Below are 19570 nucleotides of genomic sequence, written 5' to 3' on the forward strand. Positions count from 1 at the left end.
AATAAATCTATTTTATTGCCTGCTGATAAAACAGGTTAAAACACTGATTTAGTTTTTCTTCTGGTGAGGCCTGCTCCCAGCGGTGGTAACACCTCTACATCTTTTATTATGTTTCCACTTTCTCTAATGTGTAGATTCACCAGGGTCATGAATGTATATTTGTCCCCCACTGTTAAATCATGTCTTAATTCTGATGTATCTGGTTTTTCCTTGGTATCCACCTCTTTGAATATTCTCACCAGCTTGATTTTGCGTATATGTTTATACAAATCTATTCATGTTTGTACCAAATCCATATCGCTAGCAGGAAAAAAACTCAAGCCCTTCTTTAATAAGGATTCTTCTGCAGGAGACATTTCTCTACTGGACAAATTAATTACATTTAGTTCTTGAACAATGCTGCCGTCTGTGCTCTGGTACTTCTTTGCTTTACCTCTTTGTCCCTTCTTGTGCGTTTATTCTTCTTGTGCCCCGTCCTCGTCCTCTCCCTTTTCCCCTGACTTGCTGTTCTTTTGACTGTTGTTGGAGGGTGAGGCGCATATCGTATAAAAGGGTGGACTTATGTTCCCTTGGTGCTACAGAGACTCCCTCTCCTTCACTTAAATCGGTATCTGTTGATGTAGACTCAATACTGGATTTTTCTGATTGGGATGCATCTATTTGTTCTTTTTGTTTTGCTAATTGAAATTTCCTAGCAAAAGTGAAGATTCTTCCTTCTTCATAGCCCAATCTATCTTTTTAAAATGTATACTGCTTCTGTGTCTTTACAATTTCTTCATGTTTATTGATCTTTGATGTAAAATCACTTTTTATTTTACTTTCGTACTTCGTTAGTGTCAACCGTTCTATATCTTGTTCCAAAGTTTTTAATTGATTTTGGATCTTGTTCAACGCTATTTCTGCATGTTTAATAAAAATTAACAGCAGTCCTCTAGAAGAATTCAGAAGATGTTCACCCCATTCCTCCAGTAATACACTACTAGCAGCCTGATGGCTTGGCATTAGTCCTATACGTAAGCCCTTCGGAATCTTATTCGCCGCCACATATTTCTTTAATGTGAGTACTTCCCACGATTAGTTAACTTCTTTGTGAGACAGTCTCTCCCATTCGCACAATTTAATCCTGGTATCACTTTGACCTTGCACTCAACCTGCTTCGTTTGTACCGAATGCTGAAACATTTGTAATATCATTGAAGGCTTCTGCAGCCATTACTAAACATTTTGCTTCCCTTTGATCCATTACGCCTTTTGCTCTTATGCACACGGAGCTTCAAAAGATAATGTCTGTGTCACAACTTTTACCTACACGAGATCTGAAACTGCTATTAATTCAGTTTTCATCATATCTCAGGGTCCCATTTCATAGCCATTTTTAGGAAGTGCCGAAAACATTTAACTTTTCCTCCTTACCGGATTTATCCTTTTATCGACGGCTGCCACTCTTAAGTCACAGCTTATCGAGCTTAGACCTCCGGTTTACTAGAGGCGTCCGCACTTCTCTTCATGGCGGCTGCCTATGCCTTCTTTATGATCGATACATTGTTGCCCTGCTATGGCGTACTGCAGTGCACTTTCGTTTTCCTGGTGGTGCTGGCTTACGGCCGGGCAAGCCGTGATAAAAACCACTATTTCTTTCTTTTGTGAAAGAGTAACCGCACTCCAAATTTGTGATGTTATTTTCCATTTTAATATTGAGCTCCAATTTGCCATGTTAATCCCATTTTGACACCAGGGATTGCCATAATGCAACTTAACAAATGTTTACACAGTTAATGAAATATCAAACTATTGTAACCTCATTTTTTAGGTGCATTGAAGTGCTATTAACAAATAAGAATAAAGAAATAAAACAATGTAAAACCATAATCCATAATCTAATACACAGACCTATGTGACAATAGAGGATCCCGGGGGAAATAGAAGGTGCAGCTAAGTATTCCCCACGAAACATTGTGGAGAGGAAATGCAGGCCGGGACAAGGGATATGTTGGTGTAGGGGTGGGAGCTAGGGAGTTGATATAAATAGTCAGGAGAAGTGAGAACAGCCTCTTTCTGACTACTTAAGGGCACTACCAGGGGAAGCAATATTTGGCAGATATGCTCATCGGCAACATAAATGGCCTTGAGCAATCAAGACTATTTGGAATGCCCTGTGCACCCTGTGTGCGGTGGAACAAGAGGGCCTCCTTCTCAGACATGGTGTCTTCGACCAGGGCTGGTCGGCATGTGGCGGCAGATGAGCGCAGCATAGGGCAGTGTTGTGGCTGTGATAGAGGCCTGTTACCCACCATGGAGGGAAAGCAAAAGGTAAGTGGGGTGAGGAAGATAAGGAAAGAGTACTTTGCCTGAGGGGGCCTTTAAAAAAACTCAGGGGAGGAGGCAGAGCCTCCCCACATCCCTCTGTCACGCTGTGGCTGGGAGCAGCAATCAGCAGTAGCTGGCGAAGACGGGGGCAGGGTCTACAGAGAAAAGCCGTGTGCAGCTAACGCGGAGACTGAGGTCGGGCCCCACCTTGAAAGGTGCCTCTTGATCTAACAGCCAGGGCTGCCCTAAGGGGAGATGGGGTGATGGCGGAGCCAGCTACTGGTCTGCCTCTGAAAAGGAAAAAGGGGGAGCCACTGCAAGGGCATACAAGCGAGACAAGGATGTTTGTGGGTGCCAGATGGGGATCAGGAAGCATCAGGGAACGCAGGAGCTTATGAAGGCCCAGTAGTGCTGGAGACCCCGCGGTTTGTGCCACCTGACTGTTGATGGAATCGAAATGCCAGCGGGTGAGGCTGTCAGACAGTTGGTGGTATCAATTGGGTGCATGACGGCCCCTGGACGATGGTCGGAGGACCTAGGGGGTCTATAACGCCCCTCCCTTCATCTCAGGCTCGGTCATCCAGTAATTATCTTGAAGTGCCCACGTTGGTGGATAAACCTATGCCTGGGTTGAAGAGTGGTAGTATGTCATGTCCAGTGGTGTGTGGCGTAAAGAAGAGTGTGGATGAGTTGGGGTTGGATTATGAGGAGGGCAGTGATGAGGGAGAGGAAGGTGAATTGCCCAACAAAGGTGAAATGAGTTTGCCATTGTGAAGGAAGCAGGGAGAGGTGGTGCAAAAGAACCATCAGTTATTGTTTTACAGAGGTCAAGAGCGGATGATGGAGGCACCACCGGGCAGCGGACAGAAGCTCGCAGGCAGAAGTCGCAAAGACAGGCGGGAACCTGGAGGCTTTCCTTCAAGTAAGAAGAATTGGTGGTCGGTGTGGGACTTGCAAAGTGGTGGGACTGGCACCAAGGTGTGTAAGTCAATAGGAGTAGGAGATGGGGTAAATGAAGGGGCAGGGGCAAAACTGACTGACTCAAGGGAGGGGAAGGAGAAGACACAGGAAGCATATAGTGGAAAGATGCCATAAGGAACTGGGGTTCAAACGGAACCTGTGAAAGGATCACATGATATGAGGAGAACAAGGAGGGTGTGGGTTATAAGAAGAGACTACCATACATGGGCCTAGAGATGCCCCTGGGGTCTCATATATCTGACAAGACAAAAAACAGAATATAGAAGCATGAATATGTGAAGGTTTTTAAGCTGCTGCATAGGGCCATTCAGGCTAAAGAAGGGTCTAAAGAGGAGGAGTGGGAGCTGGCCCACGGCCAAGGGTGCCCATTAAAATTTAGAACTGGACTTTTGATTGATATAAACGTGTCTTTAGTCTTTCAAAAGCAGTAAATGTCTCTTTCAAGCACAGAGTACCAGGTTTGCGTTCAAAATCTCCGCAAAGAACCACAGAGGAGGAGATGCGCAGAAAACAAGGAGGTGTGCGTCGATTTCTTGGGCTGCACACTGTGATGCATTGTTTAGGTTTTACGCAGGGACGGCGGTGTGTCGATTTCCGGCTCTCGCCGTAGATCCTCTGTTGGTTGCAGAGTTTTCGGACACCCGGGGGACGATGCATGGATTTACGGCGCTAACAGGACAAAGTCACAGAGGCTGTGTTGATCCGGTGGGCGTTGCGTGGAAATTTCTATCGCACGGCAGGTGCTGCATCAATTCCTCTCTGAAGTCGTGATGGGTCATTCCGGCTCAGCTGTGTGTCGATTCAGTGGGCCATGTGTCAAATTTCCAGTCGTTACACTGGTGATGCGTCGATCTTCTCACTGCAAAGTCCAGCTGCGTTGTTCTGGTTTGGCGTGCGGTGAATTTTTCACCACAGTGCAGGCTGTGCAGAATTTCCTGCAGGCTGTGCATCGATTTTCACCCCACAGGGAGTCCTTCTTTTAGAGATTAAGGTGGTCATTCTGACCCTGGCGGTCTTTGACCGCCAGGGCGGAGGACCGCGGGAGCACCGCCGACAGGCCGGCGGTGCTCCAATGGGGATTCCGACCGCGGCGGTAAAGCCGCGGTCAGACCGGCACCACTGGCGGGGTCCCGCCAGTGTACCGCGGCCCCATTGAATCCTCCGCGGCGGCGCAGCTTGCTGCACCGCCGCGGGGATTCCGACCCCCCCTACCGCCATCCAGATCCCGGCGGTCGGACCGCCGAGATCCGGATGGCGGTAGGGGGGGTCGCGGGGCCCCTGGGGGCCCCTGCAGTGCCCATGCCACTGGCATGGGCATTGCAGGGGCCCCCGTAAGAGGGCCCCTACATGTATTTCACTGTCTGCTGCGCAGACAGTGAAATACGCGACGGGTGCAACTGCACCCGTCGCACAGCTTCCACTCCGCCGGCTCGATTCCGAGCCGGCTTCATCGTGGAAGCCTCTTTCCCGCTGGGCTGGCTGGCGGTCTGAAGGCGACCGCCCGCCAGCCCAGCGGGAAAGTCAGAATTACCGCCGCGGTCTTTCGACCGCGGAACGGTAACCTGACGGCGGGACTTTGGCGGGCGGCCTCCGCCGCCCGCCAAGGTCAGAATGAGGGCCTAAGTCTGTTTGGTCCTGACACATCAGGGAACAGGAGGCAAGGTCTATCCAAGCCCTTGGAGAGCACTCCTCACCACTGCTAGAGAGCAGCAAGGCAGCAGGGTAACAGCAAGGCAGCAGTCCTTCACAGAAAGCAGAGAGGTGAGTCCTTTGGGCAGCCAGGCAGTTCTTCTTGGCAGGGTGCAGGTTCTGGTTCAGGTTTTCATCTCCAGGAAGTGTCTTGTTCAGAAGTGTCTGAGTTGGTAGGGGCAGAGGCCCTGTTTAAATACCCAAATGTGACTTTGAAGTGGGGAAGTCTTCAGAGAGTGGCTTAGAAGTGCACAAGGTCCCCTTTCAGTTCAATCCTTCCTGCCAGGGTCCCAGTAGGGGGTGTGGCAGTCCTTCTGTGAGGTCAGGCTACTGTCCTTTGACATGTAAGTGTCAGGCCCTCCAACCTCCCAGCCCAGGAAGAACCATTCAAAATGCAGATGTATGCAAGTCAGGCTGAGTATCCTGTGTTTTGGGTGTGTCTGAGTGAATGCACAAGGGAGCTGTCAACTGAACTCAGCCATAGGTGGATTGTAAGGCACAGAAGGATTTAAATGCAGAGAAATGCTCACTTTCTAAAAGTGGCATTTCTAAAATAGTAATATTAAATCAAACTTCACCAGTCAGCAGGATTTTGTATCACCATTCTGGCCCTACTAAATATGACCTTCCTACTCCTTTCAGATTAGCAGCTACCACTCAAACAATATATGGGGGTAACCTCAATATTAGCCTATGAAGGGAGCAGGCCTCACAGCAGTGTAAAAACAAATTTAGGGGTTTTACACTACCAGGACATGTAAACTACACAGGTACATGTCCTGCCTTTTGCCTACACAGCCCCCTGCCCTACGGGCTACCTAGGGCATATCTTAGGGGTGACTTATATGTCGAAAACAAAGGGTTTTTTTTTATGCTTGGCAAGTACCTATAAATGTCAAGTCGAATTGGCGGTGAAACTGAACACACAGACCTTGCAATGCCAGGCCTGAGATAAGGTTAAGCAGCTACTTAAGTGGGTGGCACAATCAATGCTGCAGGCCCACTAGTAAAATGTAATCTACAGGACCTGGGCACATATAGTGCACTTTACTAGGTACTTATAAGTAAATTAAATAGTGCAATTGGGTATGATCCAATGTTACCATGTTTAAAGGGAGCGAGCATATGCACTTTAGCACTGGTTAGCAGTGGTAAAGTGCGCAAAGTCTTAAAACCAGCGAAAACAGTATCTAAAAAGTGGAGGGAGGCAGGCAAAAAGTTAGGGGTGAGCACCCTAAGGCTGTCATGTCTAACATGGGGGAATTGGTTAACAGACAAAAAGCACAAGATTTGAGGGTTCTGAGATAGTTGAGTCTATTCATGCTATTATGTCTACAGTTGATTCATTATCCCGTTCGCAGTTGCAACTATTTCACATTCTGGCACCAGGAGCAGAGGACAGTAAGACATCTGTACCTGCAGACATTTGGGCGTGGGGGTATTGAGAGTAATTAGACTGGTGGAGATATCTTTAGCAAAGTCTACCAGGAAGAGTTATTGTCTAGCTTCTGAAAGAGTGGGGTAGGGAGAGGGGTCCGGGAGGGACTAATTAGCATGAGACTGTTACTTTTGATTTTCGTTTAGCAATTCTTACATGTTTGCCACATTGTTCCTATGACAGGTTTGAGTTGGCATTGTACAAGTTGTGCATGATATGGATGTTTTTTTGGAGCTTTCAGGGTGTCTGAGTTGTCGGAGTCTTTACGTGAGTCAGGGGTGTCACTTGGAGCAGGGTCAACTAGGGATTTGGTTGAGGAAATCCAAGCCAAACCAGGCAGGGAGAGGCAAGTGGATATGGTTGCAAGAAGGAGGGCAAGGGGAAGTGTGTCCGGTGAACGAATGGTGATGGTTTCAGGAGTAGCCAGGATGCAGACAGGAGCCAATAGTCTGTCATGAACGGGGAGTGAGGGTTATTGCTTTTCAGTTGTTGGCAGTACTGCCCTGCAAAAACTGGGTCAGAACCCTGCCAATTTTGGGACTCATTCCTTCCTGATTTGGGAAGCTATGGCAGCTGTGCAACTGGGATGCAATTGGACTCAGATTTGTAGGATAGGCAGGTGGAGGTTGAGGTGCTGTGAGCACTATTTGAGGAAATGAAGATTTGACTGCTCTGCTTGAAGGTTGAGGAGGTGCATGATAAACACGAATTCTTCTTTTTCACCGTACGGTGTGTGAGCTGTCCTAGATTACGTAAGATTGTTACTTGAATGGTCAGACATATGTTTGTTCACTGGGCAGCTAAGTATGTGGGCCAGCAGATTTACAGACAGAACCTGGGATTGCCCAGCAGCAGACATGAAGTGCTGTGGTTTGGGAAGAGAGAGATGAGATGGGAGTAATCTGTTGCAGTTTTTAGGGACTCTGGTGTTATAGAGGGGTTACCAGACATGCGCTTAATACATCTAGGGGAGAATGATTTGGTCCAGCTATTGGAGCTAACCTAACTGCAACATATGCAATGGGACATGTAACACAAACAGAGGTTTGCGGGTCTTTTAGGTCAGTTGTGGTACACATTTCATCTTGGGCAATGCTTATTATATGTTAGAGATAAGGGATGTGCTTAGCACTTATGGAACAAGATGACTTGGTGAAGGGATGTATATCAATGAATTGATGTGTTACAGTATGAGGGGAGGGAGTAAATCGCCCTTTGAGGTTTTCCTGGGTGGCAGTAGATGGGGGGGTTTCCAAGTCAGATGCGGGCATATCCACCCTTGGTGGGGGAAGGAAGGGAGCACAGCCGAAGAAAGAGGGTGTGCGGGATTCCATGTACAGGATAAGATGCTTCATTGCAGGATGCTTTGGTAAAGGAAGTGAGAAAGCGACTAGGAATGGAAGGAGGTCATTGAGTGAAAGAAAGAGTGAAGCAAGATGGTGTGCTGGGGTGAAAGCTTGGTGAGATGTGAGAATTGTTGGGCGAACAAGGGGATTACTTGTTAAAGGTGTTTGATGTTATGTTAATACTGTTGAGCTTGATTAACTGTTTGCAAACCTGTCCTAATGAATGGCCTCTTACACTTCATGGAGTACAGAGTATGATTACTTCAAGATAGAGGGTCCTGGGGGAACCAGAAGGTGCAGCCTAGTCTTCCCCCAGGAAATTTTGGGGAGAGGAAATGCAGGCAGGGACAGAGGATAGGTTGATTTAGGGGTGAGGGCAGGAGCTAGGGTGCTGATATAAGGAGCCAGGAGAGGTGAGAACAGCCTTTTCCTGACTCCTTATGCGCACTACCGGGGGGAAGAAATTTTTGGAAACGTACCCACACTACAAAAAGTTCAAGAAACAATGAGGGGGTTTGTTCTGTTTTGACAGGATGGCATTCTAGGACAGGTTGCAGGGGCGTTGGCAGAAGTTGAGGGGTAGAGAGTCAGATGCGGGAGTATCTAATCTTTGGGAGGGAGGGAACACAGGTGAAAGAAGACGGTGTGTCGGATTCCTTGAATAGAATAAGGAGGCTTCATTGGAGGAGGCTTTGGTAAAAGAAGGGAGAAAGAGACTGGGAATGGAAGGAGGTCATTAAGTGAAAGGTGAAAGGAAGAGTGAAACAAGATGGTGTGCTGGGGTGAAAGCTAGGTGAGAAGTGACAATTGTTGGGTGAACATGGGGATTATGTATTAAAGATGTTTGATGTGATGTTCATACTGTTAATGTTGATTAACTGCAAACCTGTCCTAATAAATGGCCTTTTACACTACATGGAGTAAGGTGCATGATTACTTCACGAGGATCAGCAATGGATACAAAGTATTAAACAAAAGTAAACATCCAGATGCATTCTCTCTCTCCTACCCACACATATACATGCACAAACGCAAACTCCTCAGCCTCTCCCCTAGCACCCATTCCCAATGTTTTATTTCCTGTTACATTGCTCTGACCCTTGTCTCACCAATCCACCTGCTGAGTGGGATCTGGTGAATGCCACCACGTACTTCAGGTAACTTGGTCTTCCTGGCTCCTTAGTAAACAGGAAATGCAACTGCGCCTATTTCCTGATCCCTCTGCAGGCCCATCATTGACCTGGCTGCAGTTCATGAAAACAAAAGCTTTTTCCTGAGGAACGAGACATGGCCAAGCACTGTGGTTAAGAGCCTGCCAGGGTAAGTTAGCAGCAGTATACAAGAAGCAGAGTATAGATGCCATTAATTCTGCTAAACTCAGGTCCAAATTCTACTACCAACATTAAATGAGTGAGCATGCCAGGCTGTCTTTTAGGCACATACACATAGCAAGAGACAAAGATTAGCAAGTGTATTTTCTCACAGCAAAAAACAAACATTCCGCATTAAACTACGGTTTAAAATTCTGTGCCTTCCTATTGTACGCACTGTAGTGAATGATAGCTTAAATGTCTTTCATTCACTCATCCTCAATGTGCATCTAGGTACTATTGACCACATTGTGTGAGTGAGAATGCCAGCCTGTCTTTTAGGCTTAGACAAGACACAGACACAAAGCCCAGCAAATTACTTTTCCCATTGCGAGGTTAAAAATGCTGCGCCTTCCTATCGTGCAGTGCGCACGATACTCAAAGATGTTCACGATAGTGAACGATGACTCAAACCACTTTCTATCCACTCATGCACAGTGTGCATGTTGCTACTCGTAACCATTTTGATGGCCTGAAATTAGTTCATGTTGTCACCTTCCCTTGATGTGACAGTTGTGGGCCAGATCGGATTCTGATGCATATGGACATCAGCTGCCACTGCTCGGTAAGCTAACTGTTTAGGAATGTATTTATGGTCCCTTATTCAAATGGTTTGTTAGAAATATTAAATTACTTACGAATGCACGTCACTTGAGAAAACCGTCCATTTGAAAGGCATTCTATTATTCCAGCCTCTTGTCCTGCATGAGTGGAAAAACCAGGATGGCAGCGGAAGGATACAGTCTGTCCTTCTGTATAACGAGGTTTATTAAACGACATATCCATATTGTAAAAGTAGGGCCGTTCACAGGAACCTAAAAGAAAGAGATTATGGTAAACCAAGCCTATTAAGGCTAATATTAACGCTGAATAAACATACATTTTGAATAAAAACAATGCGTCTTCAATGCATCTAAACACCAATGGGTTGGACCATGCCTGCTTGCCGGAGAATATTGGTTCAGCCAGAAACGGATCATTAGCAACAATACTAAAATGAATATTATAATAATCTGCAGGGATGGGTTCTCTTACCAGCCATCCTCACAGCGGCCATACCAATAGGGAAACAACCTTTACCTACGAGGAATGTAGTAAATGTTACAGGTAATTTTAGTCAAATCTCCTGACACTCTTAAGAAGTATCTTCCTTTGCACTGTATTCCCTTACTTGCAACCGTTGTGCGGTTTGTTATCTAGACTTTGAATACGCCAAACAGGTTGTCAGGTGCCCCTGATTGCATCTTGTGCTGCCTTCAACAGAAGCACGACTCTGCTGTGTGACCTCTGCCCCATCTTAGAATCCTTACCCGTTCCTAATTTATAGCAAATATTAATTCAAGTTTCTCTGCAAAACTCAATACGTATTAATGGTATGACCCTTGCCCTTCTTCCAGAATAAACATGAAGTGTTTCGACTAAAATGTTGTGGTTTCCTTTACTAAGGGGCGGGGGCACACCTGGTTAGTTCTCCTAAGTTGCAAGAGGAAATAGACTTACCTCCTCCCTCGGAGAAAAGAAGAATGGTAGGTGCCTCATTTCTTTCTAACGAGTTAGGAGTCAGACACCCCTGTCATAGAACCTCCCATCTGCTGGGAATAGTTGTAAAAGAGAGCCCCACAAAGGTTCTTAAAAAAATAGACATACACTCTTATTGGGGATTCACAAAATACAATTATATAATAAGCCTTCTATGTATACTAATCATGCATATACAAATGTTGGTAATGTATACTAATCATGCATATCCAAATAATGGTAATGTATATTATTCATCCATATCCAAATAATGGTAATTATTGCGAAAATCTCAACAGTCTTTATAAAACTAAATATTTCACACACAACCCTGCTCTATTAACCTACATTTTTATCTTTTTGCATAAATGCTCTCAGCCTTTCAATTACTTGGCCATGTTGGGTTCCTAGTTGGTGGTAGGGTCCTCCGCACAGCTCGGGTAGCCAGTTCCAAACATGGACAATGGACTTTCTGCAGAAGCAGACGAAGGCAAGCAAATGTATCTCTTTTTGCTTGTTTCAGAGTCAGATGTGTAAAAGCCATGATAGCCTTGTTGTGCAATCACCATACGTCACCCTACAGCTTTTCACAGAACAAGTTTTCAGTTATCTGTTTTGTTAACACGACTGATGTTAAAATCATGTTCACATTCGTTAACAATACCATTTAAACATTTAGTTATTTCCTTAAACTGTCAAATTAACAATCTAATGAATTAGTGTGTTTATGTTAGTATACAATCGGGCGGGGTTGTATGTTTTCAGAGGTGCCCTTAAAATCTGAATGTTCAGACTCTAGTCATAATAAATTAACTACTGATCAAATACTGACAATTAGGTATTACTGTGTCTTAACTAAAAGCTTACATTGGCCTCCGGGCAACCATGCATGATGCTGGTCTTTAGGTTTTCCAGCAGGAGCTGTTACAGTGAAAGTTAAATGCCTCACACTTCTGTCCTTTAGATCAAACGCAGCAAGTCTACTTCAGAGATAGACACCCAAACTGGAATACACTTTGTTTATTACTTGATCCTGAAATTGAATCTAGCTACCACATTCTATTCCTCCTTATTCTTCTTCTTTCCAACTGTACACAATAGAGCAACACTTCCTTTAGAGAAGAAGTGCAGCACAGTGGCAATCCTTTCAGCAGCACAGTGGTCCTTCTTCCTCGCAGAGTATCCACAATTTAAAAAGTAATAAAGAGGGGGTGTTTGAGTCTAACATTTATACCACATTCTGCATTTGAAGTGGGGTTAATACTTCTAGAGGCTTCTCTTTGAAGTGCACAGTTTCCCTGCCTTCCCCACCCTGCATTCATACTACCAACTGGGGGTATGCACCCTTTTGTTTGGAGATTTGCCCAGTACCTCCCCCCCATCCTGCCAGTGATGGCCCATCCAGACACACACAAGCTCTCTATTGTGCATGGCTGTCTAGAAGGAATACACAATGCGCCAACTGTAAACTGCACCCAGTCGTGTCACCCAGAGACAGGCTCCAGGCACTAAATTGTTAAGGCAAGAAAGTGCCAGCTTTCTAAAAGTGGCAATTTCAAAACTGTATTTTGAAATCAGACTTCACTGTAAGTTAGGATTTTTCATTACAATCATTTCATTTCATTGTCATTTCATTATCAAAGACACCAAACATGAACTGCTTACCTGCTCCCATTTGGAAATTACAGCTCATTACTTGTAATAAGGTAACTCCTATGCTATGCCATGGGAGAGGCAGGCCTTGCAGCAGTAAAAAAGAAATTTAAAGGTTTTTCATTACCAGGCTATGTAAAACTTAAATGTACATGTTACTTTTTATATACATTGCACCCTGCCCTCTTGGCTGTCCAGGGCCTACGGTAGGGGTGACTTACATGCATTAATAAAGGAGGGTTTGGGCCTGGCAAAAGCTTTATCTTGCCAATTAGAAATGACAATTTAAAACTGCACCCACAGACTGAAATGGCAGGCCTGAGATGTGTATAATGTTCTCCATAAATGGGTGGCACAGTCAGTGTTGCAGTTTATCTGATGGCATTTAGGCTCCAGGCCATAGGCACAGGTAGTGCCACTTTACTAGGGACTTACAAGTAAATTAAAGATGCCATTTAGATATAAGCCAATGTTGCCATGTTTTAAGAAGTGAGCACATACAATTTGGCACAAGTTAGCAGTGGTAAAGTATCCAGAGTCCTAAGGCCAGCAAAACGAGCTCAGCAAAAATTGGGGGTGGTGGGGTGAAAGCAAAAGGTTTAGGGGTAGACCACACTAAGGCTGACAGGTCTAACAACTACCTATTACAGTGCTTTGAACGGGGCCACTCAATACCAAATCAGAGGCTGGAAGCTCGCCCTTTCTTATTTGACACGTGGTTGCGTGGTAGACCAAAGACATACTTGCTCCATAATTACTCACACTAAAGTGTGGTGCATAAATCACAGTGTGAATAAAATAAATACTAATAGAAAATGAGCTTCAAGGGTACCTGGAGGAGACTGACAAGGACCCATTGACTTTCACACCCTTGCTATCTGTTGTGCACATTAAAAGGTTTAGAAAGAGATGTAGTAAACAAACAACTAACTACAGATTCTTGGGTCCCTTCAGAATGACAGAGGTGAATACAAATATACAAGATGGTGCACTGGAAAAATATGATATTGATTTCAGCCAAGGGATATGATCTCAGTCATGATCTGGATAACTCAAAGAATTCATCCAAGGTCACTTAATAGTGGAATCTAGGCAAATGCTTTTGATTCCATTTGTCCTTGTTTCCGGTACGGTGTGTAATCATTTCTAAGTCTCCAGCCGAAGAGATATTTACTCACTATGGTTTTCCTGGATGACTAGATACTGTAATACTTTGAAATTTCTGGTAATCTTAAAAGATTTTCTGATGCAAATTCTCCTGGTAAAGTAATCTAGATTATGTTCATGAATTGAGCAATCAACACTGCAACAGGCTTGAAGAAGCCACCTGAAACTCACATCAGGGTGAACATAAAAATGTTGTTTTGTAAATGTTGCTTGTTTAAGGGGGGGGGCATGGAGAAGTGACGTCCTAGATCCCTATTTGTCAGGAGGTACACCAAGCATGCGTGTTGGCCCCTATACATGAATGATGTCACCGAATACCTTGAGCAGTGCATAAATGATTCTCCCACTATCAATGGAGGGAAAATTCCTATCCTTTTGTTCGCTGATGATTCATTGCTAATTTCCAAGTCTCCAATGGGATTGCAAAATCTGATGGTAAAATTCAGGTCTTTTTGTAGAGATAGGGGGCTGGAGATCAACTGTTGCAAAACCAAGTATATGGTTCTTGGGAACCACACAGCAAGAATAACGAATATAAGAATGGGAGATTCCACTCCTGATAGGGTGTTGGAGTTTGACTATCTGGGAATTACCTTGTCTCCAAAATTAAATTGGGATTCACAAGTAATAAAAAGCTCTGTATCAAATAGATAAATAGATCTATAAATAGATTACCGAATCGCAAAAATGGGTCTGTACATCCCAAATTGCATTTTGCACGTCGCAAACAGCCAGATTCGCCATTTGCGACGTGCAAAATGCTTCGTACATGTGGCCCTTAGTGTAGTTTGTACTACCTTTCCTTGGCTCTTATAGTGCTTATGTTAGGCACACTCCCTTTCATATACTACTATTATGGGCGTAAGTAATACACTGCTATGGACAACCTATGCTATTGCAGCTATTCCATATTAAGTTGCCTCTAGTTTCCTGTGGTCTCATCATTGGAAAAGGGTTGGCTGTAATGAGATTTTATTATATTGTATTTTTAGGGTCGAGCCTCCGTTGCATGCGCTCGCGCATGCGTTTCGCAGCGAGACGCTGTAGTAGTTAGAAAAGGGCTCGGAGCTCTGTCGACCTCACGTCAGTTTTTTTTCATTGGTTCGTGGGCTTGCCTATTAAAATCTGCTTGCTTTCATTAGTCGAAGGCATGCACACGTCATGCCTTTTCCAGTGGCTAGCCCTCCTCGAGCGCAGCGACCAAGTACAGAAAACATGCGAGGCTCGCTGTTTTCTGTCCGGCTCGTGGACTACTTTTTCTCTAATTTACTAGCGCGGTTTCGCTTGGCAGAAGTCAAGCGCTTCACATAGTTAATTACACTTTTTCGGGTTAGGTACATAAATGCACTTTTGCAGATAGGTGAAATGTCGGGTTAGGAGTTTACAACACTATCAGCTCTAACATGAGCAAACGCGAGACCCGTTGCATTGCAAATGCTTGTTTACTTTAATGTGGTTTTAAGGATTGTGGGTTTATTATTTACCTGTTTTAGACTTTTATGATCTTTGCGATCGAAATAAAGCGATGATGAGGTTAGTATTTTTTTTTCTTCTTCCACTAAGTGCATTAGTTATGTTAGGTTTGTGCTCTTGATTTCTTATGTATTTAGTAGAGTTTAGAGTAGGGATAAAATGATGGGAGTGGATTTGAGATAGGAAGTAGTAGATTGTTTTCTATAATTATAGGAGTCTCACAAGACACTGATGTCCTGCAGCACAGCATGCACACAGTACAGGGTCTCTGTATGCTTACAATGGAGTGCATGGCCAGCACAGTACAGGGGCTATGTACACTTTCAATGCAGTGACTGGTGCTGCTGTACACACATTTGCATGCTATTTAATATTATGAACAATCTAAAATGAACATACCACCTTCTGAAGGGCCTAGAGCACTACCTCTTTTTAGTAAATGAGTATCAAGATGTTGGCCACCAAGCTCTAGGCCAATACTAATTCCTCCTAACCCACTTAGGAGTTGAGTTAATCATTTTGTAAGTAACTGGCCAGTGAGAAAAGGATTTATTTATGAAACAATTGTCATCCACATTGGCTACATTACATTGTATCATTACTTGTAGTGGAGATTCTGGTGTTCTGGATATAGGACCAGGATACACTTATATTAGCATCGATCAGAGACACACACAGAGTGGCATCCACCACCATTTTAATATCCCAAAAAACACTGATGGTGATGATTCTAATGTTGATATGAGAACACATCACCCTGTTCTAGTATCAATATTTTGAAGGGGGCACAGAGACAGATTCTAGGAAAGGGTGACACAGGAAGGAGACATTGATATAGGATAAGTGAGACAAGAATGAGAAATGTAGACAGATATGGAAAGGATCCAGTGATACGTCAGCAAACTCATATGACCATTTAATGTTTACATTGACCATTCTCTGAAAAATACAACATTGAACTGGCCTCCTGCCCTGAAGGGAGTATGTGGGCTAGCCAAGAGTGTTTAGAGTGTTTAGAGTAATGAGCAGTCACCTCCTTCTCAACTCCCTAAAACTGAGTCTGGGACCAGCTACTCTTCTGCTGGGTATGTGCCTATATTGACTACCTTGGATCTAAATAAGAAAGGCTATCCTTTACTCAGGTTTCCTCTTACACTAAAGTATGAATTGTCAGGGTTCATCTCTGTGACTTTCAAGTTAATGAAGTTCCTAGACCCACCACAAGCTGCCTTTCCTGAGATAATATACATCACACTCTCCAAAGGCCTGTCAATTCTGTCACCAAGCCTAACCATTGCCAGCCATGTACGATGAGGTCACCATGACTAGAGGATGTCATCAGTGATGTCATCAATAACATCATTTAACATGTCATAAGTGATGTAATATTTGGTCATAATTAGTACATGACAGGGGCACAAGTTTTAGTTAGTTCAATAAACTATACCTGGCAAATTTCAGTGTTGTTTGTTTTTGAAATGTTAGGTCTTATGTGACTTCATCACCTAATTATGACACAACTTTAACCTATGTTTTGTTTGTGAATTTCTAGGAATTTTGTTTCTATAAAATGTCTACTTACCATATCGAACTATAATGTCACTTTAAACTTTGTTTTTTTATTGAATTTGTTTTTTATGTAAACTATGGCCCTGTTTCCATACATAACTAGAACATCACTTCCACCTTTGTTTTGTCAGTGAATTGCTGAGTTTTTTTGTATCATATTCTACATTCAGACAAGGTAATTTATTCTTCCTGTGGGGAGAACCTCTGCAGATGGTGCATGGCAGTATGCATTACAGGACTGGGTAGAAAGCCTGGCTTCTGACTAGACATTGTGCTCAACTCCGAGAAACCATCCACCCTGACTCTTCTTCTGTGTGTATAACAGCAACTGAATGCATACTTTTACTTAGCTTTTTTGAATGTAGTTTGTTATACTTTTCACATTTTTTTTTTTTTTTTTTTACAGTTGAAAACTATTCTAAATCTTTTAAAACCGTACTTGTTTATATGTTTTTTATTTCTTTTGTTTTTTCCGCAAGTATTTGTGTTCTGTGTGGAGACGTCTTCCATGCATTAAAAAATATTATTTTGTTAGTCTTCCCGAAGGCCACTACTTTGAGGCTGTGCCTGAAGTATATTGGAAAATGCTGCATCTTCTCATTACTTTCTTCCTGTGGTATACAGAGCACCTCCTATGGAGCAGTCTGTTGTCTTTTAGCCACTCAACTCTAGTGCATCTCAGGACAAGCTATGGTGTTGGAATGAACAGCCCTCTGGTGCTTCCACGTGCCCATGGTTCTTATGGAATATTATCCATCTTATCTTCTATGGGGCACCTGGTTGCACAAAGTGCACATAACCTCCTGCATGCTTTTTTTTTAGGCCAGCTGGAGGTTAAAAAACTGCTAACAGCCATACTACTGATTCTTTCTTAGGCCTATGGTAATATGGTGCTGCAGAAGTTGACAAAATGACAATAATGTGAACAATGTCATCATCTCCTGAGGCCTGGCAAATGTCATGATTGGTGTCTCCTGGTGTCCTGTTTTGTGCGAGGCTACGATGGACTGTGATTGTATTTACCTCAAACTGCCTCTTTAAAACACTAATATGGTAATGATGGTGAGGAAAACTGTTTGAGATTGTTACTAAAGGATAAGGGCTTATTCTCTGAATAAATCAAATGGCTACTTTCATTTTAATTTTATACTATTTTTGATGTTGCATAGGTACTATGGTACTTGCGAAGGTATCATATTACCAATACAAAAGTGCAATGTCACTCATGCAGGTCCTTTACTTCCTTTTTCTCACCCCACGGGAATACCACACTACACAGTCATTTAAAAACAAATGTGCTGTTTACTGTGTAGAGGTCATTTTAATTATGCTTCAGCCAAGGAGTTTCCTCCCAGGCACAAATAACCACAATTTCTTCTTGTTTTTATTAAAATGTCTTCATTTCTAGGTGTTGCCGTGAGATGATACCCGGAAATATTACTGCGGTACCTATGTCTTTTATTAAAGTCACTTTTCTATGGTTCCTAACACTGTATGTTTAAAGCTTCAAGTAGTTTCTCCCTCTTGGAGGTAATTTTAGATCTGTTGCTCATTGAGTGCTGACCTTTCTAACTCTGAGCCTTATTCTTTGTGTATTTTCTTCTTTTTAGGGAACAGCATAAAAAAGATGGCGTCTGGAGGAGATAATACACCACCCCAGAATCCTCATGAGGTTGAGGACGAGGAACATATTAGAATGACTCTTGAATCTGTTGACTGGAAGTTACTCCAGATCCCTGCCAGAAGAAGGTCAGTATCAAGATTATCACTTACAAAATATGCAATAGGGCAGTGGTTCCCAACCAGTGGTCTGAGGAACCCTGGGGGTCCACAAAGCCTCCTCTGGGGGTTCGTGACAGTTTAGAAAATTAAATAATATTAACAGATTATATTGCCAGCCTTTAGAAATGACTCAGTGGGGGTGCCTGGATTCAAATAATGATTCAGTGGGGGGTCCCTGGGTTTCAGTAATGCTAAAGTGGGGGTCCACAAAAGTGAAAAGGTTGGGAACCACTGCAATAGGGTCTTTAGCACAGGAAAAATACAGCTTTGGGAAACAAAAATTAGCACAGGAATAAGCATAACTTCAGGATTAACAGCATGTACAATCACTGAAATGCAGGGCTCAAAAAATAATCCCTTGCAGCGAAGCATCACTGACAGGGAGCTGTAGGTTCATCAATGTTTGCTGCTGTTGGGGTACCTGTAGAACTTTTAACACCGGAGCCTGTCTTATAGACAAGGGACACTGTCCCTGTTTCTGCCATGGTGTATTAATGAAATATGGAGCAGGTATTTGAATCAGCCAATCCTTCTTTCTCTGTGCAGGCGGCACTTGCCTGCACTTCAAAACAGGGACAGAGATCCCACTGCAGGCAGGTGAAGTGAGTGGCTGCACCCACCTGCAAGTGGATGTCTGAGGGGGTTGATCAACAGGACCCCTTTAACTCATCTGTAAGTCTGCTTTCATGGGAAGCACTGGGAGTGTGCTGCTTTGTTTTAAATGCACTATGAGTGCGCCTCCTAAGGGATGGTTGGTAAAGTGATTCCCTCATTTGCATGAGGCTATGCCCTGTGCAAATGAGGGAACACCCTCTCACTATAGCAATGGCACTCCATGTGTGTCTGTGCTATTAGTATTACCAAAGGGGCCATACTAGTGTGTACAGCCTCTCTAATACCAAGGTGTACCCTAAGAAACTCAAAGTGGGTTCATACACCTACTGTTTCCCTAGGGCACTTTGCATAATATGGCTCCTGGAAGTACCATTACACAAGAAATCTTACACCTATCCTACATTGGCCACCATAGGAATGTACTGTACACTGTGTAGAAAAATGATTTGTGGGTGAACAAAGTGTCACACCATGATGAAACCTGGTGCTCGTCCATCAGGTTACATGCCAAATTTATTTATTTTTTCATCCAAGTTTAGAGTTCCTGTTTTTCCCCTGTCCTTGCTCTTCCCCGAAAAAGACAAATATATACAAATAAAAAAACACATAAAAAACAAGGTTCAAAAATAGACAATAATTTTTGTGTTGTGTGTCATGTATGTC

The 19570-nt window shown here is 43.6% G+C and overlaps 1 protein-coding gene across 1 annotated transcript in view; it reads right to left on the bottom strand.

Annotated features, from left to right (window-relative positions):
• The window catches only part of LOC138293099 (complement factor H-like), a 639206-nt gene that overhangs the window by 457387 nt on the left and 162249 nt on the right, over positions 1-19570 (bottom strand). The window contains exon 9 of the mRNA XM_069232111.1: positions 9769-9945. Within this exon, the coding sequence (XP_069088212.1) occupies positions 9769-9945 (177 nt within the window). The remainder of the gene's footprint in view (positions 1-9768; positions 9946-19570) is intronic.

Source organism: Pleurodeles waltl, chromosome 4_2 (genome assembly GCF_031143425.1).
Source record: "Pleurodeles waltl isolate 20211129_DDA chromosome 4_2, aPleWal1.hap1.20221129, whole genome shotgun sequence".
Classification (NCBI taxonomy): domain Eukaryota; kingdom Metazoa; phylum Chordata; class Amphibia; order Caudata; family Salamandridae; genus Pleurodeles; species Pleurodeles waltl.